The sequence below is a fragment of the Triticum urartu genome, chromosome 3A (assembly GCF_056163025.1).
Source record: "Triticum urartu cultivar PI428250 chromosome 3A, HENAU_Tu73, whole genome shotgun sequence".
In the NCBI taxonomy this organism is placed as follows: Eukaryota; Viridiplantae; Streptophyta; class Magnoliopsida; order Poales; family Poaceae; genus Triticum; species Triticum urartu.
The window spans coordinates 428057800-428083617 of NC_141875.1; the positions used below are offsets into that span (position 1 = coordinate 428057800).

Consider the following 25818-nt stretch of genomic DNA (forward strand, 5'->3'; position numbering starts at 1 on the left):
TCCGGTGGCAGCCCAGCTCGTGCCTGCGATGTTTACGTGGTGAGGTGATGCTGCGGGCGGCTACCAGCTTGCGGGTGGGACGGCCTCCGGTGCTGCCTGCCTGCGTGGCTGTGAGGGCATCTCCAGCCGTTGGCCCTTTAGAAAGGGCAAAAAATCGCCTTTAAGGCGCACCGACGCTAAACCACGCACTGGGGACGTAATGTCCCTCAGTCGCGGTCCCCCATGGGTTTTAAAATGTTTAAATTCGGCGTAAACACAACGCAAATATGTTTGAGTTCGTTTAAATTTAAACATATTTTATAAAAAAGGAAAAACTACCGCGGGCTACCCCGCCGTCTCCCTTGCTGCCCGCCTCGCCGCCCGCCCACGCGGTTCTACATGCCGAGGAGGCTGTAGAACCGCGTGTAGTCACCGCCGCCGTCGTCGTCGTCGTCGCCCCCGTCGACGCCTCCGCCGTCCCTGCTGCATCCCTCCCCCGGTTGTCGCGGCGGGTTGGACGGTCCGGGAGCGTCGTCGTCGTCGTCGTCGCTGTTGAGGACCACGACGCCGTGCTCGTACTCGCGCCCACGCTTGCGGGCGACGATCTCCTCCAGGGCCCGGTGCTGCCGGACCATCTCGTCGCGGAGGTAGTCGTCCTGCGCCCACCACAGGGCTCCTCGTCAGAGAAGCCACGCCGGGCTATCTCCTCGTACTCCGCGGGGAGGCCGGGCTCCGGCTTGGGCTCGACGAGGACGAAGCGGCCGGTGGGGGAGGCGTTGTCGCCGATGCGGACGCCGGAGCGGCGGGTGCGCGCGCTGACAGGCGTGCCCTGGGGCTCCGGCTTGACGGGGCGGAGGTGGAGGCAGGGGAGCCGCCGGACGAGGAGGAGGACCCCCCGGTCTCCATGCGCCTCGGGGTCCAGGAGCTTCCCGGCGGCGTGGGAAGGACGGGGGAGCGGGGTACTCGAGGCGCGGCGTGTTGCCGCCCTCGATGTACTCGAGGACGGCCTCCAACGTGCGCCCGGGCACGCCCCATCACCGACGCCGGCCGACGGCGTTGAGCCTGCCGGAGGGCTTGACGCCGTTGGTGGCCTCGAGCTGCTCGGCGTGACGGCGATGGAAATAAGGCTCCCAGAGCGGGCTGTCGGGGACGTACCGTGGCCCCTCCCTCGCCGCACGCGGCAGGGACGAGCGGATGCGTGCGATCTTCGCACGCCGCGCCGCGCCGGTGGGTACGGGGGGCACCGGCACGCCGCCGGCGCTGATCCTCCACGCCCCGGGCACCCGCATGTCCGGCGGGACCGGGTACTCGACCTCGAAAAGGAGGCGAGCCTCGTTCTCGTGTAGATGGCGACGGCCGAAGCCGTTCGCCGCCGCGCCGTCGCCTGGGAAGCGCTCGGCCATGGGTGTGATGAACTGGAGACGGCGAGAGAGAGGAGAGGGAGGAACGACGACGGCGAGAGAGTGCGAGTCGCCGAGTGCGCTGGGGCGCGTCTTATATAGGCCGAGGCGCCGTCCGTGCGCTAGTAGCCGTGAGTACGCGTGGCGGGCGAGGGAGGGCGAGGGACGCGCGTCATCCGGTCTTCACTGCGCCGCCCGTGAGGCATCAATGGCGCAGGCTGACCGGCGCGGCAGCTTTGGCATTGATTCGCCGCGGGAAACGAGGCGATGAGAACGATGAAGGGGCGAGAAGAGAGCCGTGTCCCTGACGCGACGGGCCCGCGGCTGTTTCGCGCCAAAACAGTTCGCCCCGGCGCCCCCCAGCGCGCCGGGTTCGGCCTGGGTCCGCCGGCGCTGTTTTCGGTCCAAGCCGGCGAAAATCGGGCTCCTGGGGGCGCGACTGGGTCGATTTTTCGGCGCCGGCGCAAAAAAACACTTGGGGAGGCCTTCCTGGGGCACCGCTGGAGATGCCCTGACATGTAAGGGGCTGTTTGGTTCCCAGCCACATCTTGTCATACTTTGCCATACCTAACCTTAGGCAAGTTTGATCAAGTTAGGTAGATGTTAGGTTCTAGTTACACCTAAGGCAAGGATTTTTTTATGAGCAGTGAACTCCACATGTCATACACACAAAAAGTGTGGCAAGATTATCTTAGACAAAGCAAAATGTGACTAACAATTTAAACAACTCAATTAAAGCAATTATCACAAAAATCATATGGTAATATATGGCAAAGGTAGTCTCAATCCAAACAGCCCCTGCCCGCCTTTCCACTTCTCACCACATTATTATTTCACTACCCGGGCAGCGATGGTCCTCCCGCAAGCCCGGTACGCAGGGCAGGCAGGGGTGCTGATCGTCTGCGTAGCCCGTCGGACCGTAATGAAACGCGCCCGTGACGCTCTTCCTTGAGCTTTCATTTCTTTTCCGCAATTTCCAATGGGGTCAAGGGTTGCCAATCTCAGTCCAATTCACATGTTTCCTGGAAAGCCAAAGAAGAGCAGAATATATGTACTCCCTCCGTTTTATAATGTAGTGCTTCCTCTATCCCTGTGTTTCAATTTTGATCGTAAATTTAACTATCAAGACCGGTTGCGGCGGGAGCAAAAATTATATCAGTGAATTCGTATTCGAAAGAAGTTTTTAATTATGTAACTTTTTCTCCCCGCAGTCGGTCTCTTTATGATCAAAGTTCGATCTCAAGAAGTGCGGGCGCACTATATTTTAAAATGGAGGGAGTAGTTTATTGTAGAGCATAGCATCCAGCAGACCACCAAGAGTTCCTAGGCAAAGACTGGCGCAGAGGATCCTGACGAGCAGGGAGCGACAGCTGTGCGTGGGCCGGCATGCACCAAGAATTTGCAGACCCGGCGGGCGGGCGGGGGAAGCAAAAGATAGTGGCCAAGGCTGTCCCGAGCCAGCCAGCCAGCCTGCCTGAATCCATGAACCCTGTTTCCGCGCCATGCTATCTACATGCAGTTATTATATTCTGTCAGTTGACCTTATCCTGCAGACCAGCACGTTGCCCCGCCCCGCCCCCCCTTCGTCGACCTCCTCCGCTCGCCATTTTCACCAATCTACCACGCCATTTCTTTAATTGCCTCCCTCACCCGTTTCTGCGTCGCGTCTTCCTGCGGCCTCATCCAGCCAGCCTTTAATGCCACACCTGCAACATCCACCACCTTCCTTTCCCCCTTTTCCTTTTACTCCCATCTCCTCTCTCTCTCCCTCCTCGGGTTCCCCTTCGCCATTGCTGCCACAGGCTGGATTCTTCTCGAGCTTTGCTACGCGCGGTTGGTTCTTGCTTGCATTTTCCGGTCTCTACTTTCTAGCTTGAACAAATGCTCGTTACGGGTCGTCTTAATTTCGCTTCCTTCTTGCTTCTTTCCCTCTCTGATGGTTTCTTTGCTTGTTTCTTCAGGTTCTTTGCTTGACGAATGAGTGGATGGAGCTTCTGCTGCACAAAGAGGTCAGCTTTAATTTTCTTCTCAAATGGTCCTACGGCCACACTGAGATCAGACATCTTCCTTCCCTTCTTCCCTCTCCATTCTAGCATTCGGTCCTCAGATCGATGCATCTTACAGACAAGAAAAAAAGCGCGTGCGTGTCTGTCGGAGCAATTATTGTACGGGGCAGAAATCGTCCGTCCAAGGAGAATTTTCTTTTCTCTCTCTTGCGAGAACAGAGATGCTATGCTTTTGTAACACAAGAGAGATGTGTTGATTGTCTCGACGCAACAACAACCTAACTGTATCTAACCGCGTTACTACTGTCCTTCTTCAGGGAGAAGGATTCGTCTACAGTTGCTGATGCCTAGGAGTGCTCTACTCTGATGCGGTACAGCTCCAAATTTTAGCACACTGCCGCCATGGTTTCCACTGGTCTGAGTTTAGAGATGACGAAGAAGGTTCTTGGCCTGGCATTGTGGGTCTGGATTGCAATCGGTGTAGTCGCTCTCCTGGTGGCCATTCTGCTGATGATATGTATCTGGGCGGCGTCCCGTCGCAAGACAAAGAGAACCATGGAGAACTTGAGCCAGACACAGATCCCCATCTACTCCAAGGAGATCCCGGTAGACAGGGTGGGCGGTGGGCGCAGCCTTGCGCAAACGATGCATGAACGTGAGCAGCCTAGCTTCCCAACGCAGGACAAGCACGCCGTGAATCGGGAGCCGGGGAAGACAGTGGGGCATATGGCACTGAGCAAGTCCTCGGATCATGATAACGTGAGCCAGGGAAGCTCAGTGTGCAATGTGGACCGGGTTGGTAGTGTGCATTCTGGTGAAGATGGCGGCTCGGGGCAAGGCAGGAAACCGTATTCTCCTGCGGCGTTCGTCTCCGCGTCGCCCCTCGTTGGCCTTCCCGAGTTCTCTCATCTTGGTTGGGGTCACTGGTTCACTCTGCGCGACCTTGAATTCGCCACCAATCGCTTCTCAAAGGAGAATGTGCTTGGAGAGGGTGGTTACGGAGTTGTGTATCGTGGCCGTCTGGTGAATGGAACCGAGGTTGCCATAAAGAAGATTTTTAACAACATGTAAGCTCACCTCACTTTCGGTGTTTTGCTAGTACTTTTCTTCTCTTTATACTTATTCCAATAATTGTGCTGTTGTGCATCTTCCTGGGATTTGCAGGGGGCAGGCGGAGAAGGAATTCAGAGTGGAGGTTGAAGCTATTGGCCATGTACGACATAAGAATTTGGTCCGTCTGCTGGGATACTGTGTTGAGGGAGTGAATAGGTATGTGAATTGCAGACACCACTCACCTGCTCAATGATTTCTTTCAGCCGCATACGCAGTTCAGTACAACAGGCAAAAATTAGGTCTGTTGTTAAGAAAAAAGCTTGTTGTCAAGTTAGTGTAAGGACTGGACTATCTAAAATGAGCCTTGGTAAAACGATGAGGGAACTGTGACTTCAATTCTTTTTGTTATGGTTTAGTGGTTTTTATATTAACTCATTTCCAGAAGCTAGCAACCAAACATTGCTACGTTTTTTTTAGAAAAGGAGGAATACCCCCGGCCTCTGCATCTGGACGATGCATACGGCCAATTTATTAATTACTAACACAAGACCTTACAAAGTCGTACAACAGTAAGACCAAAGCCACCATCTCGGCAACCTCTGTCGCTACTCCTATCTAGCTGATGAAGGGGCGCTGATGGTCTGGGCCTAATACCAAACAGACCTCGCAGCCAAACCTAACATCTAAGACCTGAGGTCCCAACCAGGACGCCTGCCGGGTATGGGCACCCACCAGTCCAGCGTGCTCCTCAACCAGGACGCCTGCCGGGTATGAGGCCGCCACAGCCACCTGCCACCTATCCATCTTCAGAGCTGTACTGCTGCATCGGCCTTGCCCGGTCTTGCTGCCGCCGACGCCACCACGACGCCAGACAACGTCGACCTCCTGCGCGTGTCCGTCACCACACATCTGACGCCAAGCCTCCGCTGCTCCATGCCGCCAAGAGCTGCCGCCAAGAATATGTAGAAAGAAACACCGCTCCACCGAAAGGGAGGCAGCACACCCCCACCCCTCACCTGCAGACCCTCCCATCCGATCCCAATGTCCTTGGCGCCGCCTCTAGGAAGGTTACGGTGCACGGGGAGCGCTGACGCCCGATCCGCATCGGATCTTGGGCTTTCACCCGGACATGGGTCGGAGTGGAGAGATGGCGTCCTCAACAGCGCCCCCAAGGACATAGGAGAGTAGTTTTCAATATGGCTACCCTGTCGGCCTGCTGCTCCAGGTGTACAATTTAGCAAAATGCAATGCAATTTACAACACGGAAAAGTAGAGATGGTGGGTTCAAGTGGGTTGAGTATGAATTTGATTTACCTAGAGAAATGCTCCACCTGATGCCATGTGTGGAAGAATGTGCATAGATAATTTGACGACTAGTGATTTCAGCAAAAACTAGTGAACTATTGTATAGCACTGGAGCATCATGAGTTATTTGTGTTGGCCTGGTATATGATGCTGCTCAGGGGCCATAAGTACCATACTTCTGTACACTTCCCTATTTAGTGACAGTTGATTGCCTTTTGTGTAATCTGTGATCATTTGCTTCCGAGACAAAAAAATTGGCACCACTTGCGTCATTGTGGGGTTTTATCTTTAGAATGCACCTCAGCAACAATATAACGGTGATTTCTTTTAACAGGATGTTGGTTTATGAGTTCGTGAACAATGGTAACTTAGAGCAGTGGCTTCATGGAGCTATGCGCCAGCATGGTGTTTTTACCTGGGATAATCGCATGAAGGTTGTTATAGGCACTGCAAAAGCGTAAGTTTCACCAGTTCCTGAGTCTGTAAGATACATATCCTTTCTGTTGTCTAAATTCATTTGATTGCAGACTTGCGTACCTTCATGAAGCTATAGAACCAAAAGTTGTACACCGGGATATAAAGTCAAGCAACATCTTGATTGATGATGAATTCAACGGCAAAGTCTCTGACTTTGGATTGGCCAAGATGTTAGGGTCAGATAAAAGCCACATTACCACCAGAGTGATGGGAACATTTGGGTATTGTCTTCACCCTTATTTATCATATATTCATGGTCTTTTGCATCGTTATTTTACAATATTTAAAGGAGTTTAATACTTATCATGTTTTTCCTTGTTCTAGATACGTTGCACCTGAGTATGCTAATACTGGGATGTTGAATGAAAAGAGCGATGTTTATAGTTTTGGTGTTCTCTTGTTGGAAACTGTGACAGGAAGAGACCCTGTTGACTATAGCCGCTCTTCCAATGAGGTAAATGGTTAGACTTTGTTCATTACGATTTCATCCTTTTGTTCTATACCCTTCTGGATGTTACACCATATAATTTGGAGAAATTCCAGATCACCCTGAACTTTAGTGCCCCGGGCTCTTAAACCGCCAAACTCTGAAACTGGGTATTTTATATCCTAACTTCAAATACTAGCATTCATCCTCCAGCCCACCCACTGGCTGCTGCTGCATGAGATCACTGGAGCAGCACAGACCACCGTGTTTCTCCCTATTCATGGATGCTGGGAAGTAAGGAGAGGGACAGTAGTATGCGTGGTGCCAACAAAGGCAGACACTGTCCTAGTGTCGCTCCGGAAGCAGCACGGGTCTGGTTGCATAACAGGAGGCCATGGACAGGTTGCCCCACCCTTACGCTAGCGCCATGACGGCCTGGTGCCAAGGACAAGCTGGTGCGCTACCGGTAGATCCGTCTTCAAGATCCGCGCCGCCCCTAGTGGGCGTCTTGGGGGCAACTCCCCCCTCGCCGGAGTAGCCCCTCTCCCTCCCCTCTCCCTCCCCTCTCCCCCTCGCCGCCGCACGAGGCTGCCGCCGGGCAAGGCCCATGGCGCAGCCGGGGACCGCGGCGGCGGGGCATGCGCTGCTCTGGTTCACATCGGAGGGTCTTGGATCTGGGCGGCGGCCCCCGGCGAGGCCCCTTGTCACCTGCGGTGAGCAGTGGGGTGGGCACGGTGCCGGCGATCTGGTCGGGTGGCCGGTGGATCTTCGGTGGGCTGGGACCTCACGTGGCTGCCCTGGTGGCTGGCGGCGTCAGATCTGGCTGCTGGCCATCTTCCCCTGCTCGGTGCGTTTCACCCTCGACGGTCCCTGGCTGTGCAGGCGTCTGGCCTGCCTCTGGGTTGCGGGTGATACTGGTGGTCGGGATCCAGATTGGGGGAAACCCCTGGTCGGCTCCAGCCGGCCGCGACGACGACGACGTCCGTGGGCGCCGATTTCTTCATGGAGACGTCGGTCGAGGTATGCCCTTCCACACCCCACCACCTTGCTTCTCGGGTGAAAACCTAACTCCGGTGGGCGGCGGCGGCGTCCTTGGCGCCGTGACCTTCTTGAAGGCGTCGCCTTGAGGGCAGTGTGGTGGCGAGCTCAGTATGGGGTCGGTGACAGCAGCCGAGGATCGAGGGACCAGTGGGCGCCTTTTTTGGTGGAGCGGTGCTTCATCCTACACATTGATGACGGCGGATCTTGGCGGCGTGGTGCAGTGGAGACTCGGCGCCCGATGCGCGGTGATGGACTCGCGCAGGTGGAGGCAGTTGTCTGGCGTCATGGTGGCGTCGATGACAGAGTGGCCTGACAAGGTAGAAGCCTCAATATCTGCTCTGAAGACGGACTTGTGGAAGATGGCGGCGACGACAAATGTGAGTGCGTCAGACCAGTTTATGCCCCAGACCCGGTATGTGGCTCGGCTAGGGCTTCTGGCTTTTGATGATAGGCTTAGGTGAGTGGTCCGGGTATTTGGCCCAGGTAGCACCCCTTCATCATATGGATAGGAGTAGTGGCATATGTTGCCAAGATGGCGGAGTTAGGCATATTGTTGTAATACTTTGTAAGGTCCTCGAGAATAATCAATAAAGTGGCCGTATGCATCTCCTAGATGCAGAGGCCAGGGGTCATCCTCCTTTTCTAAAAAAAAAACATCCGGGGTGAAAACTTTTGTTCTGATCTTTATTGGTGGGGCTCAGCAACGACGTGCTCGCGTCGTTTTCTTGTTGAAGGTGTTGTCTTCTTCTTGATGTGCTGACCTTCACTGGTTGGTCTCGGCATCCTGGATGAAAATCCTTGTCCTCCCATCCCTGAACGGACATGGTGACGACGTTTATCTCTTTTTGAAGACGTTGCTGCGGAAGAAGTCTGACTTAGTCGTTGGTGTTAATTTCACATATTGTAATGGTGAAGCTGTAGTTGTCCATGTTCTGTACTCTTCTCTTTGATGTATTTGGTTTTGTTACCTTGCATCAACTTTAATAAAAACGGTGGTGTGCATCACAGTGATGCAGAGACCAGAGTTTTCAACCTCCTTTTTGAGAAAAATGGACAGGTTGCATGCGGTGGCAGGTATGGCAGTCAATGCTCGTCACCAGAAGATATATGTTGGCGGTGGCGTGGTAGGTTACCAGGACAGTAGGCCATGCCGACCTGGAGAAAGCCAGATGATTCGAGTACTACGGAGAGAGGAAAGTAGATAGCCATTTGTGCTTCATAAACATGTGCAGCATTTTGTGTGAAGAAACCACTCCACCCATGTCAATCATGGTGGCAAAACTACCGCCAACTCGAATAGAGGGTTACACGACATGTGAGTTAAGGTTTATGGGTAAAGTGCTGGGTTTTGATGTTTAGGGGTTTAGGTAGACTGAGCATGGAAGCTCAGGAGATAAATTGAATTATTGGACATGGTACCAAGATTATTTAGACCTACAGTGCTAATGTTTCAGTAAGAATGGCAGAAATCCTAAAAATGGCAATTAAACTATATGATAGTCTAGTACCGTGTCCATGGAAACTCTTGTATCAGTTTTTGCTTCTGACAATTATGCTTTCATGATTTGCTTGCTCCAGTAAGTATTTTATATATGAAAAAATCAGTATATATTTTTGTTGAGATGATATTGAACCCTCTTATTTAGGTCAATCTTGTCGAGTGGCTTAAAATGATGATAGCCAACCGGAGAGCAGAAGAAGTGGTTGATCCAATCCTCGAGGTTAGGCCAACAATTAGGGCTCTTAAGCGAGCTCTGTTGATCGCACTAAGGTGTGTTGATCCTGACTCTGAAAAGAGACCTAAGATGGGCCAGGTTGCTAGGATGCTTGAGTCTGAAGAAGTTCCATTCCGGGAGGTAATGCTTAAAATCCTACTCTAATAATGTGTGCTATAACACAAATTTTGCCTAACATGTCTCTTCTTAAAAGGACCGGAGAAACCGGAGGAGTCGCACAGGAAGCATGGACATCGAATCTATTACAGAGGGAACAAATTCGGCTGAATTTGCAATCAAGGTAGAAAGGACTGGCAGCTCAAGATCAGACCGGTCTCAGACCTGACGTTTACGAGTCTATCTTGCATCATGGGCACTCATGCTCGTTGATCAGTCCGAGAAATGATGTTCATCACTAAGGTGATTACCTGTAGGAAATATTAGTGGGTTAATGAAGGCACGCCCAGATTTTACTAGCTGAAGTTTAGGCCGAGCTGTTAGATCGAGCAGAAGCATTCTTGTAGGAAGAATTCCCTGGTATTTTGTTCAATTGTTGTGTGCTGTATATGTGTGTGTTGGTGACTGGGATGATCATGCTTGTGAACCGGGATGTTCCTGCAGTTTGTGACAGTGGACCATTCTTTATGTTCTTTTCTGTTTTTTTGGCTCTTGGATTGTTACCCTGTGAGTTCTGTTTTTTGCGTGCTTCTGTTGAAAAATGTCATCGTTTGTTGGGCAAACTACATAAGAGCAGCTCCAACGGGCCGACCCAAACGGTCGACGATTTCATCCGCTTTTTGTCTGTTTGGGTCGGACGTCCGCCCTGTTTTTCATATGGGTTGGCAGCGCGTCTAACGTGCGCTGACCCATATGTGCAGGCGTGGCCGGTTGACCGCCCAATTTTGCATTGCATTCAACATATTGTGAAATGAAAATTTAACAAACAAAATAGTCCGCCCAAATAAATAATATAGTTTACAGGCCAAATAAAAATAAAAATGTTTCACATAGTTTTACAAACGAATAAAAGAAGATACATCTATTGGTTGCCAACAGGATTTTGAGATATCAGTTGAGCTATTGTGTGCCTGCCCCGGCCCCGTGTCGCCCCCCCCCCCCCCCCGCGGGCGACTCGGGCGCCCAACCCTAGCCGCCGCCGAACCCAACCCCCACCTCCTTCCTCTCCTCCCGCCGCCGTCGGCGGGTGCTGCCAGGCAAAGCCCGCGCGGTGCCGGCGGCGGCGGGATCTCGTTTGACCTCGCCTGGAACAGGGGCCGCGGGGGGCTGCTTCTTCGGGCGCGGAGGCGGAGCTCGGCGGCCGGCGCGTCGGGTGGCGCGCGCTGTTGGTCGGTGCGGGGCGGCGCGGCCTGCTGTCCGGTGGCGGCACGTCACGGTGGAGCGCGCGGGCCGGTGGCGGCGCAGTGTTCTTCACGACGGTGCTTGTTCTGGTCAGATCCGCGCCGGCTGATCTGAGGCAGCGGCCTCGCTGGGGCGGACGACGCTCCCCCGGCGGCGGGGAGTGCTTGTCGGTGAGGTAGACCGGATCTCCTCGGCTGCGCGGGCAGCGAGGTCCGGTGGGCGCTGGTCATGGCGCGGGGAGGCCCCGGGCTCCCCTCGTCAGATCGGAGGCGATCTGGTCCGCTCGTGTTGCATGACCTCCGGCCAGCCTGGATCTCCGGCGTGCACGCGCCTGCTAATGTTGTGTCTGGTTCGGAGGTGGCGGCAGGGTGCTTGGTCGGGGGAAACCCTTGGCCGCCGGTGGCGGTCACGACGTCGATGGCGTCCCGGACGCCATTCCCTCCTTGGTGGCGGCGCCGAGGCTAAACCTCCCCTGCCTCTCCCCTTCCCCCGCGCCCGGGTGAAAACCCTAGCCCCGGTGGCTAAGCGGCGACGGCGCCACAACGTTGTCACCTTCTTGAAGGCGCCGACTTGGGCATGGGGATGCTGAGTGTACATGGCGAGCTTATCTGGTTCCTGGTGGCGGCCTGTCTGATCTACCGCGTCGCTGCTCCGGGCATGTCTCGTGACTATGATACTTATCTTCCAGCCGTGTTTCCGATGGCGACCTCGCCCTTCCTCACCTTGTACTTGTCGTGGTGGAGCGGTTCTTCATCTCACTCATTGATGGCGGCGGAGATCGGCGGCATGGCGCTGTTGAGGCTCGGCGTCCGATGCGCGGAGATGGACTCGCGCAGGAGGAGGTAGCTGTTTTGCGTCATGGTGACGTCGATGGCAGAAGTGGCCTTCACAAAGTAGAAGACTCAATATAATCTGAAGACGGACTTGTGGAAGATGGCGGAGACGACACAAGAGTGTGTCTGACCGGATTGTGCCCCAGACCCGGTATGTGGCTCGGCTGGGGCTTCCGGCTTTTGATGTTAGGTTTAGGTGAGTGGTTTGGGTAGTGGCCCAGCTAGCATCCCTTCATCATATGGATAAGAGTAGCGGCATATGTTGCCAAGATGGTGGATTCAGGTCTATTGTTTGTAATACTTTGTAAGGTCCTCGAGAATAATTAATAAAGTGGTCGTATGCATCTCCCAGATGCAGAGGCCAGGGGTCATCCTCCTTTTCTAAAAAAAATTGGTTGCCAACATGAGTCCACATATGCTTAACCAAATCATTTTGCGGTTGCACGTGAGTTTCCCAATCACGCATGTCTTCATGAAACTGAGTGAACCGCTCAAATGTTGCCGCTACTCCATGCTCAGGCACAATATTCTCACCCTGAAACTGGAAGCCTTGATCGTACAGACGTTCCGGGCGCTCGTCTTCTACGATCATATTGTGCATGATCACACAAGCAGTCATCACCTCCCATAGTTTTTGCGTGCTCCAAGTATTAGCAGGATACCGAACGATGCCCCATCGAGATTGCAAAACACCAAAGGCACGCTCGACATCCTTTCTAGCACTCTCTTGCTCTTGGGCAAATATTTTTCTTTTCTCTCCAACAGGGTTGGGTATTGTCTTTACAATAGTGGTCCACTGAGGATAGATACCGTCACCCAAATAGTACCATTTGTCGTAGTTGTGGCCGTTGACAGTAAAGTTCACCAGTGGGTTGTTGCCTTCGGTAAGCCTAGCAAACACCGGCGAGCGCTGAAGCACATTGATATCATTGTGTGATCGAGTCATGCCAAAGAAAGAGTACCAGATCCAGCGATCTTGAGACGCCACGGCCTCTAGTATGACAGTGCAAACCCTGACATGTCCCTTATACTGCCCTTGCCAAGCAGAAGGGAAATTCTTCCACTCCCGGTGCATGCAGTCTATGCTGCCAAGCATCCCCGGGAAGCCCCTGCTAGCATTCATCGCCAACAAATGGGTTGTATCTGCAGCTATCGGCTCTCTCAAGTACTCAGGGCCAAACATAGCAATCACAGCCTTGCAGAACTTATACAGGGACTCTAGGCATGTAGACTCGCTCATACGGACGTACTCGTCAATGAGATCACCGGGCACTCCGTATGCAAGCATTCGGATGGTGGCATTGCATTTTTGATAAGAGGATAAACCAATCTTGCCGACGGCATCCTCTTTGCACTCGAGGTAGTCATCATAGCCGACCACTCCCTCTCTAATACGGTTGGAAACATGTCTACTCATACGGAACCGGCGGCGGAATTTGTGATGTTTGAACAACGGGTTTGTTGTATCAAAGTAGTCCTTCCAGAGAAGGAAATGCCCGCTCTCTCGGTTACGATTAAACGCCGGAAGGTGGCCCGAAATGGAGCCACGGAACAACGGCCGCTGGTTGTTGAGGTGGTGATGGACCAACATGGCAGCCAATATCTCCTCCTCGTCATCGGACGACGAATCGTCGGAGTCGCAAATGAAATTGTGAAAAAAGAACTCGTCGACGGAGTTCATTTTCATACCTTGGCAAACTGTCGAACAGCTTGTGGGCGTCGAAGAAGGAGACGGCCGGCGAGGGGAGACGCGGCGCCCACAGACCAGCTAGCTGCCCTGCCGGCGTTCGACGAGTGTGACGGCGTCCGATGAGCGTGCCGGTCGTATGTAGCGGGGGCGGCAAGGCGTCTTCTTGATCGCGGGCGGCTGTGCGGTGGGGGAAGCGGCAGCGGGAACTAGTTTGCTCTCCGACGGCGGCGGGCGACTGGGGGAAGGGGCGGCGTTGCTGGGCGGATGTGGAGGCGGCGGCAGCTGGAAGAGTCGCCGCAAAAATGGGTTGCGGCGTCGGTGACGGAGAAGGCGGGGGGCGAGGGTTGCTTGTTGGCCCGGGGAAGGAGGCCAATGTGCCACAGACCAGCGGGCCCGGGGACAGGAGTAGGCGACCGCACGCGCGTCCTTCGTGTGTCCGCGTCGACGCAAATCAGCCTTAAAAATGGATCGGGAATGGGTCGCCCGCGGACGAAAAACGGACGCGCGTCCGTTTGAGTCGGCGCGTTGGGCCGCCTTTTCTGTCCGCGCCGACTCAAACGGACGACCGCGGATAAAATGGGTCACCCCATTGAAGTTGCTCTAAGGTGACTTCATCAGCTGAAACAGGCAGAACCTACATGGTTCATTTGGGTGGACATTTCGATTTGACTGACTTCTGCCTATAGTAGAGTAAAAAGAACTTTCTTAACAAATTTTACCATAACAGGAAGAGAGAGACAGAACAAACCCACTCTGTCCTCTACGAGCAGGAGAGGAAGCTCTTTCTCCACCCCGCCGCTGCCACTGTCTGCAGCCAATCGCCTCAATAGTGTGGCAGGCGGTAACAACGCCGCAGCCCTGCTCAGGGCGGTGAGGCTGGAGCAGCGTCCACCTCCTTTGGGTGGTTGTGCCGCCGCCGTCCACCCCGTCTCCAGCGCTGCCGCAGTTGCCAGAGAATCGCCTCCGAGTAGGAAGAGGTTGCGGGAGAGGTCGGAGAAGGAGAGACCAAACTTTTTCGGAAAATATGGGGAACGAATGTTCCCTACAATTCGTTTATGACGAGACGCACTGTGAGCCGATCGAGCGCACGAATCTCTGTGCGGGTTGGAAGGAAGGAAGAAGAAGGGGTTACAGTTGGGCTGGATTTTGGAAGCAAATCAGGGCATGGGCGAACCGCAAAAGCAACTCCCATCAGGCTGAGAGAGAACTCCGCCTCATTGTGCTAATTTCAAAGAGCTTCCTACTTTAACCAACTAAGTTAATCCTTTGAGATCTAATCCCCTCTTACTTCCACTCCTCTCCAACCCACAAGCCATATCTAGAGAGAGATTTGAGTATTGAGGAGATTATCTTTTGAAGTACAAGAGCAAAGGATTCATCATCAAGCAACCTCTATCTTGTTACTTCTGCAGGGTGTGCTTCTCCTAGATCGGCTAGGTGTTTGGAAATCTTCAAGTTTGAGAAGAACAAAACTTTTAACGGCTTGTATGTCGCCTATTTCGTGAAGATCTACCCTGGTGAGATTAGTTCTTCGTGAGCATACGCCATGATGGAATAGGTTGGTTGTTCCTTCGTGAACTATTTATGGGTGAGTGTCCTTCGTGGACCGTCCCTTTATGAAATCTTGCAGCCGAGATCCTTATAATCTTAGACCTTTTACGAGTCAAAGCCTCAATTAACTTGAATGTAAGATAATGTCAACTGTCTGAACCACGAGAAAAATCTTCAGTGAGCCGTGTTTGCGTATCTCTAACTCTAATTGTTTACTTTCACTTGCATGTCTTTATTTTTCGATGTTTATATTTTTGTAGACTTGCATGTCTAGGGTGCTTGATATTTCTAGAAAATCCTAAAATTGGCAAGGAAATTCAGTTTTGAGAAAAGAGTCCATATTAGGCTTAGTAGTCTACTCACCCTGCCCCCTCGCGTCTAGACATGCTTATGGATCCCATACTTTCCTATTTTCATTTCAGACCGACTCGTTGCCTCCCATCATTTACCTGGCCATTTTTGTGTGGATCCCGTTGATGCAGGAGAGCAACGGCTAAGAAATGGAAGTCGGATGGTGAGCGCAAATCCAAAATAAGAAAGGCAAACAGATTACCTGTCGAAGGTCGAGGGCATGAGGTACTATTATCTAGTTGCTGTTTCTTCGCTCGGCAATTTCGGTTCATTTAGAGCAATTCTATCATCTCCTTGCTAATTATGCTTGCCAAATTCCTTATTAACCCTTGGCAGCTTTTAGCACTTTAATTATTATATCCATGACAATTTTCACGTCCAATTTTATTCACCAACCATGGCAATTTTGTCATCATTTTTTTCAAGGATGCGTCCAAAGCTAGACAAACCAGTAGCATGGAAGGAGGGGACAAGACACCCGAAACAACGCTGACTAGTGGCTAGAACACTCTCCAAGTGGAAGGCAACAAACAAAAAGGTGGAAGACACCCTCCAAGTGGATTTGTTGCATATAGTGATGACGCCTTTTGGGCCCGCCATCTTCAATTTCATGTGCGCGTAGTGCGACATGACGCGAAACCGTGTGAACATTGTCCGACCAAGCATCATGTGGTAGCCACTTCGAAAAGGGACTATGTCAAAGCTTCAATATGATAGTTGTTGGGAGTCCCGAACACCATGTCGAGCGTGAGGCTCCCTGTGCACTGAGCCACCATGCCCAGGATTATGCCCTAGATTTTGGTCTTACTGGGATGAATGCGCGATGACTCCGACCGCATTTTCTTTAATGGTTTCAAGTAGATGAGATTGAGAGTGTTGCCACCGGCCATCAGAACCCTACTCAGGTGGAACAGTTGATAATAGGGTCGAGGACGAGCATGGCGATTTTGCTGTGGTGGACCCTAGTCGAATGATCTCGATGGCCGAACGTTATCAGAATTTTTGACTAAGTGTTGTATTTCGGCTCTGCGGGCGCCACTACATATACTTGCGGAGCGCGCGCTTTCATTCCTTCTTGGTGGTGTGGGATGTATAAATTATGTTTACGTCCTTCATCTCGGGCGAGTATTGTTTCTGACCGCCATTGCCCCTTCGAGGCTGCTGCCCATCACCGTCGTCATCATTATGCAGGTTGGGATTTCCGTGGTTGTTGTTACCTAGCTGCGAAGCTTGCTCAATGATCCAACAATTTCGGTTGATGTGGCTGGCAGGCAGGTCAGCCGTTCTAAGGTGGATGGGGTGGATGGCGCATGGCTAGTCTAAAATTTTATTCAGACATGATTCGCCACCACCTTTCTTTCCCTGGAATGGCTTCTTCTTGGCCCCGCCGCCTTAGCACTAGTTGCGTAATCCGGCGTTGACCTCGCCGTCCTCAGCATCGCTGTCCTTGTTGTTCCGCGTTTGTTTCGTGGGTAACACCCCGCATCTCGAATGTTTCGGGATAGTCGCTCCGACCCTTCTTTTTGGTGGGCCAGTTGTCTTTCCCGGCACAGAACTTGGTCATCATGACCGTGCTGCATGGTCTTCAGATTTTAGTTGTCGTAATCTTTGGGGAGCTATTCACTGCCGACGTTGTTTCATAATGCAGCGAGGGCCTCGACGTTGCTGTAGTCAACGATTTCTTTTTCTTTTTGAGGAACCATGCCCAGAACTTTGCGTATAGACTCGCCTGGTCTCTGTTTTATGAGGGCCTGATCATCGGCATCTGCGGGTTTAATATATGTACACTAGAAATTTTCCATGAACTCGGACTGCATAGTTGCCCAAGTGTTAACCGAGCCCGGTCGCAGAGTGTGCAACCAATGCCGGGCCGAACCCTTTAGCACTAGTGGCAGGTACTTTATGTAGTGTAAATCATCGCCGTTCGCCACGTGGATCGCTAGGATATGATCTTTGATCCAAACTGAGGGATATGTGTTTCCGTTGTACTTATCGTAGTTCGCGAGCTTGAAGCCCGTTGGGAAGGGGAGAAACATGGTGGATACACTGCCAATGGTTCTCCTCGATCGTAGATATGCAGCTGTTCGGACATCCATAGTACCTTACCAAAGGCTAAGACATTATCGTTCAAAGAATCTGGCTAGAGCAGCATCGCGGACACGCCGTCGAACTCTAGACCTAGTGCCCCCTCTCGAAGATGATGTTGGAGAAGGAAACTATACCTGCCAGCTTGCCAGCCGCCAACCACAAACCCAACACATGATCCACCATCTTCCTCTTGCCGTCGCCGCATACCACTATCTGCATCCACTCTTGCACTACCTCCCGAGTTCCGCTTCGACACTGGAGCAAACAACATCGCGATGGAAGCTGAGGACATAAATCCACCATAGCGATGCCGCCACCACCACACATCTCCACTTGAATAGACTAGCAAGCAGCAACCAGATCCAAAACTCACCAACAAGCAGAACACCGTGTGGTAATAGGATATGAAGCTTTATTATTGGGTACCACCGTCACCCTTGTTAAAGCCATGACGTCGAACGGCCAAAAACTTAGCAACTAAGCCCTAAGCCCTAAAACCTAAAGCTACACGACCCGTACGCGCGTATTCCGATGGCCCCCCTTCAGCAGTAAAGGCTGAGAGGTCGGTGGAGGACGGCGCCAGACGAAGGTCCTCGAAACCCTAGTCACCTTAGCCACCGCCACAGGTTTAGGGTTTACGGAGGGGGGAGGGGAAAGACCATCGCGAGCCACCTAGCTGTGCAAGATACCATTATGTTGTGGTCTCTCCAGCCTAATTGGTGTTAGCATCATCCCATTCCCATTAGCTTTGTTCTAGAAACAGAAAAGAACAATCATACGATCAGCCACTTGCATGTCAGCGTCATCCCTCCTGTCATCAGAGATTCTCACAGCAAGAAATAGATTTAAAAAAAACAGAGATTCGGAGTCAAACAATGTTTTGTAGTACGTACATCGAGAAGATGAAGCGATCAACTGAATAATTTGACTTGAGCACCACGGCGGCATGTATACTCCACTATCAAACAACAATAATGAGCTCAACTAACTAACGAGGCATTTCTAGTCAGTCCAAACATTGCTGATCTCCTTCACCAAGGCATCGCGCTGACAACGTCAGCAGCGTGAGCTTTCCCTTCAGACCGGAATCTTCCAGGGAAACCCCACAGCCGTCAGGCTCAGCATGCATTTGTTTATTGACCAGGCGTACGTTTGACTTTGAATCGTCTTCCTCTAGTCTCGTTCTCGGCTTCTCGCCCGTGTTGTTATTTGCTTTCGCGTCTTCCTATCCATTTCCATCCATGCGCACCCGAGCTGTGGCGGCATGGTCGTCTCGCCCACCGCGTTGGCCTCGCAGCAGCATATATAAAGCTCGGGCGAGAGGACGAGGAGGTCAGACGTCCAGAGCTGTAGCAGCAAACAAGCAAGCAACAAGAAGCAACTTACTCGATCGAGTGGAAATCGTTCAACTTGGATTGATTTGATGGCGCGCGGTAAGGTGGCCGAGTGGATACGGAAGCGGGCGATGCCGAGGAAGTCGGCGGCGGGGCGCCGGAGCAGGGCCAGCGGGACGTCGGAGCCGATACTAAGAGACGCGGAGGAAAGCTGGAGCGGCGTCAGCGGGGCGCCGGCGCCGATGCCTGCTGGAAAGGCCGCCGGGAGCGGGAACGGTGTCAATGGCGGCACGCCGGCGCGCTCGAGCTCGAAGGCCCGGGCGGTCGGCTTCTTGTCGGCGCTGCGGTGGCGGCCGCGCCTGAACGTGCTGGCGGTGGTGTATGAGAAGGTGGTGTACCACGTGATGTGGCTGGTGGAGTCCGTGGTGGTGGTGGGGAGGCTCGTCTTCTTCCTCATGCGCTTCGGCTTCAAGCAGCTCTGAGCTCACCCGATGCCATGGCGTGGAGGGTGGTGGTGGACAAGAGGCGTGCGTGATTCTTTGGTTGACTGTTTTTTGGTTCGTTCTGTTTCCTCTGTGCAGAATAGTCTGCCGTTCTTCGGAGGCTTCCGATCCGTGACAAGTTGTAAATGCCCTCACTCGGCCCTCTTGTGTACTCCCTTCGGTCCTTTTTACTTTGCATATTGGATTTGTCGAAAGTCAAACTTTACTAAGTTTGACCAAATTTATATTAAAAATTATTAGCATCTATAATATCTAATAAATATAATATGAAAATATATTCCAAGATGAATCTAATGATATTGATGTTGTTATATGAATGTCTATAATTTTTTATATAAACTTGGTCAAAGTTAATTTTTTATATAAACTTGGTCAAAGTTGGATGAGATAGACTTCGAAAAAACCTAATATGCAGAATAAAAAAAACCGCAGAGAGTATAAAGAAATTTCGGTGTGGTTCCTGTTTAACGGAAATGTCATGACCATTGGCGGACCCAGGCCCCACGCAGCCAGGGCCTCGGCCTGGGGCGTGGCTGGCCGTTGCTTCGTTGGATGCAGGCATAGCTACAGTAATTTTCACTATTTGGCACTGTACATATGTTGTTTGCCTGGGACGTCACTTTTACCTGGGACCGCTACATGACCATAAGATGTTCGGACGCTGAGTTTCTGAGGTCAGGATGAACAGTAAAATAAATTTAAAAAATACTCCCTTCATTCCTTCATCTAAGGTGTATTATTTTCAATGACCAAGACACATAATTATGGATTAGTTAGGACAAAATTACCCTTGTCTAATACATAGATAAGTGGCAAGTAAATCATTTAGGCTAGTAAGTTCAATAAATAAAAAATAAAAAACAATTCAAAAAACATCTGAATTCTCGTGACAAAAATTGATAAAAGTTTCATGTCCTTGCAAAAAAAAAATCATGGAATCACATTCCTAAAAGGCGTGGGAAAAAATCGGTACTCTCAAAATGCTATTTCAAAAGCATTTTCGAGAACTGATTTTTTTGCCACATCTTACATGAATGTGATTTCATGACGAATTTTTGCAAGCACTTAAAACTTTGTCACAAAAAATATTCAGATTTTTTTATTTTACCGTTCACCAAGCTCATTTGAGTTCGGGAGCAGAAGGACATTTTCGGACGCGGAGTTTGTGCTCATAAGCTCAAGTGAGCTCGGGATAAATAGTAACAAAAATTAAAAAAAATCTGATTTTTTTGTGACAAACCTTGATAAAAGTTCCAAGTGCTTGCAAAACTTTGTCATGGAATCACATTTCTATAAGGCGTGGAAAAAAATCAGTACTATGAAAATGCTACTTTCGAAAGCATTTTGAAGAACTGAATTTGTTTCTTTCGCCACGCCTTATAGGAATGTGAGTCCATGATGAATTTTTGCAAACACTTAACACTTTTGTCACAAAAAAGCAGATTTTTTTTCATTTTTTTATTTTACTGTTCAGTGAGCTCATTTGAGCTCGCGAGCAGAAACATTTCTACTGCCGAGCTCAAATGTGCTCGAGATGAACAGTAAAATCGAAAAAAAATCTGATTTTTTTGTTATTTTTTGTGACAAATATTGACAAAAGTCTAAGTGTTTGCAAAAATTTGTCATGGAATCACATTCCTAGAAGGCATGACAAAAAAATCGGTACTCTGAAAATGTTACTTCCAAAAGCATTTTTAATCAATTTCCATATATTGAGCTCTGGTGTAAGGTGCGTTCATGCGATCAACGGTGGCGATGCCATCGCTTCCGGTTCTGGTTGCATAGCATCGGGGAAGAAGTTGAACCCGAGATCGTTGCCGTATGCCTGAAGGCGCCTGAAGGCCCTGCACTCAGCGATTACCACCTCCAACTCTCCTCGATTTCCATATTGGTATTCCGCTTTCAACAAGGAGTATTGGAAACGATGGGCGCTATGCTCAGAGTGAAGTCTCTCATGTGGGACGTGGATTAATTGAGCTCAGGTGAACAGTAAAAATACAAAAACTAGGAAACATTTCTAAAAATTCTAAACTTTTTTGGTTGCAAAATTGAACATTCATTTTAAATGCTTGTACAGTTTCAACATATAATGAAATTTGTGTAATTCATGACAAAAGAATATCAGTACTCTAAAAGTAACTTTATTCGAGCATAGATTTTGTTTTTACACGACTTCATAAATGTCATTTCATAATGAAATTTTGCAAGCATTGAAAACATTTCACAAAGTTTGTCATTAAAAAATTCAGATTTTTTTGAATTTTTACTATTCGCTTGAGCTCGTATGAGCTCAAGTTAAGGACACTTTCACTCTTGTGATGGGTCTAACATAATTTTATGAGAAAGCGAGGTTTAAGATATTTTCCCCTCATTTCTTTGCTAGCACTCACTCCTTCCCTTTTCTTGCACAAAACGTTTAATCAAATGGTCCAACATGTGACATGTTTGCAGCTGAATCGAATCCTACTGTCTCAACCATGCCTGGTTGCAGTTTTTCCTTTAAGGAGGTTGAAACCTTTGAACATCTTTATTATATTATTCAACAAAGTCGGACAAAACAAATATATGGATCAACCCAAAGCCACCGTTCTGGTGACCTATGTCGCTATGAGTTAGGATTCTCTGTTGTAGCGCACCGTGCACTACGCTCGATGTCGTGTGGGCCCAGCCCCATGTGTCATCCGCACTATAGTAGTGTACAGTACTGCTGAGGATCTCAACCCTATCGCTATACCTACAAACTTGATGATGTGCACTGACCTCAGACCAAGACACACCATCTAATCTGGTGGCCTCGCAAAGCCGCCCCATTGTGAGCCGAGAGCACCAACCGCTCTAGCAGACCCTCAGCGCGTATCACATGCGCATGCTCTAAAATCTGTTGCCATCATCTTTCATCGTCTCATCTTCAGGAGGGATCGACGCATTGAACTTGTTAGGCCCAATTATCGTCGGCACCACCATGACGCTAAACAACATCATCGCCCTGTGCTTGTCCATCAAGATACATCCATCGCTAGACTCTGCTGCGCCATTGCCGTCGAGACGTGTCATCATCGATGTGGGAGAAACGGGAGAAATGGCGCCCCTCCATCTATGGACCCCTTTAGTCAACACTTGCTCCAAGAACAACACCCCCATGATGATGAGCGGCGCTAGACACTGCCATCTCCTGATCTAGAAGACCGGGAGCAAGGGTTTCCCTCAGCAAATGAACTGAAAGTGCTAGTTATCGACTAGAGGGGGGGTGAATAGGCGATTTTTATGAAAGTCTTCAAAACATGGAAGTTTCGAAGACAATCGGTAGAAATGAACCTATTAACATGCAGCGGAAGGTAGACTACACTAGGCAAGCCATAGTCAAGTATTCAATGAGGTGAAAGCACAAAGACTAATAGCAGCTAGGCAGTATGGATCAGGATGGAAGACAGTATGAAGCCAATCAGAACAAGCAGACGCACAGTGAAGACAAATAGATAATGCAAACAGGCAATGACTTCACAAGGACCAATTGTAAATAAAGAGATGGGAAGGATAGAACCAGTTGCTTGTTGAAGACAATGAATTGTTGGACCAGTTTCAGTTGCTGTGACAACTTTACGTCTGGTTAGGGAGGCTGAGATTCAACTCAGAAGACCGTGTCTTCACCTTATTCCCCTTGAGCTAAGGACACCCAATCCTCGCTCAATCACTCTGGTAAGTCTTCAAGGTAGACTTCCAAACCTTCACAGACTTCGTTCACCGGCGATCCACAATGACTCTTGGATGCTCAGAACGCGACGCCTAACCGGCTGGAGGATTCACGGTCCTCAAGTGTAACAAGTCTTCAGATCACACAGACAGGAAGACTTCAGTGATGCCTAACACTCTTTGGCTCTGGGTGTTTAGGGCTTTGTCCTCGCAAGTATTTCTCTCTCAAAGGCTTCAAGGTGGGTTGCTCTCAAACGACAAAAGCCGTGCACTAACTCTGAGCAGCCAACCAATTTATGGTGTAGGGGGTGGGCTATTTATAGCCACTAGGCAACCCGACCTGATTTGTCCGAAATGACCCTGGATCACTAAGGAACTGACACGTGTTCCAATGGTCAGATTTCAAACACACGCGACAACATTACTTGGGCTACAAGTAAAGCTGACTCATCCAGCTCTGGATAAGATTTGCTCTCATTGTCTTCGCTCGAAGACATAGGATTTTGGTTAAGCATCAATTCAGTCACTCTGACTTTGTTCACTGGGACCCCACTTAACAGTATGGTGGTTCCTATGACTCAACAAAGAAGAAAAGGAAACAATGAAACAACTAAGTCTTCACGCTCCATAGTCTTCACGTGATGTCTTCTCTTGTCATAGTCTTCAATGTGAATATCTTCACATACCACCTTTGTCTTTAATGTCTTCATACATTTTTAGGGGTCATCTCCGGTAGGAAAACCGAATCAATGAGGGACTACTACCTGTGTTATCATGCAATTCTCACAAACACATTAGTCCCTCAACCAGGTTTGTCGTCAATACTCCAAAACCAACTAGGGGTGGCACTAGATGCACTTACAATCTTCCCCTTTTGGTGATTGATGACAAACTGGTTGAAGTTTTCAACTGGGATAAAAGTATGTGAAATTGTAAAGGATTTAGGTATTGTCTTCGTAAGTAGCAGAAAGGCTCGCCCCGAAGATGTGCATATAAGTGTAAGTGCATCTAGTGCCACCCCTAGTTGGTTTTGGAGTATTGACGACAAACCTGGTTGAGGGACTAATGTGTTTGTGAGAATTGCAGGATAACACAGGTAGAAGTCCCTCATTGATTCGGTTTTCCTGCCAGAGATGACCCCTAAAAATGCATGGAGACATTGAAGTCAAAGATGGTATGTGAAGACATTCACATTGAAGATTATGACAAGAGAAGACATCGCGTGAAGACTATGGAGCGCGAAGACTTAGTTGTTTCGTCATTCTTTTTCTTCTTTGTTGAGTCATAGGAACCACCGTACTGTTAAGTGGGGGTCCAAGAGAACCAGTCAGAATGACTGAAGTGATGCTTAACCAAAATCCTATGTCTTCGAGTGAAGACTATGAGAGCAAATCTTATTCAGAGTTGGATAAGTCAGCTTTGCTTGTAGCCCAAGTAAAGTTGTCGTGTGTGTTTGAAATCTGACCGTTGGAACACGTGTCAGTTCCTTAGTGACCCAGGGTCATTTTGGACAAATCAGGTCGGGTTGCCTAGTGGCTATAAATAGCCCACCCCCTACAACCATAAACGGTTGGCTGCTCAGAGTTAGTGTACGTCTTTTGTCGTTTGAGAGCAACCCACCTCGAAGCCTTTGAGAGAGAATTCCTTGCGAGGATAAATCCCTAACCACCCAGAGCCAAAGAGTGTTAGGCATCACTTAGGTCTTCCTGTTTGTGTGATCTGAAGACTTATTACACTTCAGGACTGTGAATCTTCCAGCCGGTTAGGCGTCGCGTTCTGAGCATCCAAGAGTCATTGTGGATCGCCGGTGAACAAAGTCTGTGAAGGTTTGGAAGTCTACCTTGAAGACTTACCAAAGTGATTGAGCGAGGACTGGGTGTCCTTAGCTCAAGGGGAATAAGGTGAAGACACGGTCTTCTGAGTTGAATCTCAGCCTCCCTAACCAGACATATAGTTGTCACAGCAACTGGAACTGGTCCAACAAATCATTGTCTTCAACGAGTCACTGGTTTCATCCTTCCCCTTCCTTTACTTACTGTTGGCCCTGGTGAAGTCATTGTATGATTGCATTATCTTTTGTCTTCACTGAGTAACTGATTGTCCTGATTGGCTTCACACTATCTTCCTACCTGATCTTTACTGCCTAGCTGCTATTAGTCATTGTGCTTTCACTTCATTGAATACTTGACTATGGCTTGCTTAGTGTAGTCTACCTTCCGCTGCATGGTAATGGGTTTATTTCTATCATTTGTCTTCGAAACTTCCATGTTTTGAAGACTTCCATAAAAATCGCCTATTCACCCCCCCTCTAGTCGATCACTAGCACTTTCAATAAGTATTTTGCTTTTGAATGCAAATGCACATTGCAGGTTGTGCTTGCGGAGCTCCTCTTCTACTTATGAAGACAATTCATCATGCATGAAAGGATATAACGGAGATAATGACATGCATAATGAAAAATGGACGTCTGCAAAATGACTTCGTGCGGAATTTATCATCGCACATGCCGAATTTATCATTGCATCGCATAGTGTCGAAAAGGTAGCAGACGACCATCAAGTTTAAGTGTTACAACTCAAAACGAACCAAATGTATCAAAAGCGAGAGTTGTAAGCACTTGGCAAATGAAGCAAAAGTATAGCAACCACCCATATGGACCCGCTTGAAGACTATCAACTCATATGCTTCTCCTCCTTTTGTCAGTAATGACCAAAAAGGTTTGAAGACATAGAGCTTGCTACTCGTTTCCATGTGGAGTAGGCGATGAAGCAGGGACGTCGTTGTGGTTTGGTGGTGCAGACGAACTTGGTGCAGTGTCGACATGCGCTGAAGTTGGAGGTGGTGAAGTAGCGTCATCTTGATCATCTATGACTCTGGCATTCACCGTTGCAACCGAGGAGGAATAGTCAGAGTCTTCGAGTGAGGGAGTTCGATGCAAGTGAGCATTCCCTGGAGGAGTTGAGTCAAACTTGAATCTCTCTATGAAGCCATTGTCTTGCAGATCAGCTTCAGCACT

At 50.0% G+C, this 25818-nt stretch overlaps 3 protein-coding genes across 3 annotated transcripts; 2 read left to right on the top strand and 1 right to left on the bottom strand.

The window, feature by feature from the left end:
- The first annotated feature begins 2934 nt into the window (after positions 1–2934).
- On the top strand, positions 2935–10058 carry LOC125548400 (putative receptor-like protein kinase At2g42960). Its single transcript, XM_087547266.1, has 9 exons — positions 2935–3212; positions 3341–3388; positions 3703–4452; positions 4550–4654; positions 6078–6200; positions 6271–6441; positions 6545–6674; positions 9335–9544; positions 9618–10058. Exons 3-9 carry the CDS (start codon positions 3788–3790, stop codon positions 9747–9749), a joined length of 1536 nt encoding a protein of 511 aa, XP_087403392.1. The 5' UTR covers positions 2935–3212; positions 3341–3388; positions 3703–3787; the 3' UTR covers positions 9750–10058.
- A 1905-nt stretch (positions 10059–11963) lies between these two features.
- Positions 11964–13276, bottom strand: LOC147979946 (uncharacterized). The gene is made up of 2 exons (XM_087515410.1): positions 12258–13276; positions 11964–11976 (listed from the first exon to the last, which is right to left on the bottom strand). The coding sequence occupies exons 1-2, from the start codon at positions 13274–13276 to the stop codon at positions 11964–11966; spliced, it is 1032 nt and encodes a 343-aa protein (XP_087371536.1).
- A 4947-nt stretch (positions 13277–18223) lies between these two features.
- Positions 18224–19334, top strand: LOC125529782 (uncharacterized). Its single transcript, XM_048694201.2, has one exon. The coding sequence runs from the start codon at positions 18699–18701 to the stop codon at positions 19089–19091; it is 393 nt and encodes a 130-aa protein (XP_048550158.1). The 5' UTR covers positions 18224–18698; the 3' UTR covers positions 19092–19334.
- The last annotated feature ends 6484 nt before the right edge of the window (positions 19335–25818 follow it).

Bases quoted from the DNA above. Each gene is read 5' to 3' on its own strand.
- LOC125548400 (XM_087547266.1), top strand. From the start codon at position 3,788: ATGGTTTCCACTGGTCTGAGTTTAGAGATGACGAAGAAGGTTCTTGGC. The intron at 4,453-4,549 runs GTAAGCTCACCT...TGGGATTTGCAG, and splicing joins AAGAAGATTTTTAACAACAT to GGGGCAGGCGGAGAAGGAAT. The intron at 6,201-6,270 runs GTAAGTTTCACC...ATTTGATTGCAG, and splicing joins GTTATAGGCACTGCAAAAGC to ACTTGCGTACCTTCATGAAG.
- LOC147979946 (XM_087515410.1), bottom strand. From the start codon at position 13,276: ATGAACTCCGTCGACGAGTTCTTTTTTCACAATTTCATTTGCGACTCC.
- LOC125529782 (XM_048694201.2), top strand. From the start codon at position 18,699: ATGGCGCGCGGTAAGGTGGCCGAGTGGATACGGAAGCGGGCGATGCCG.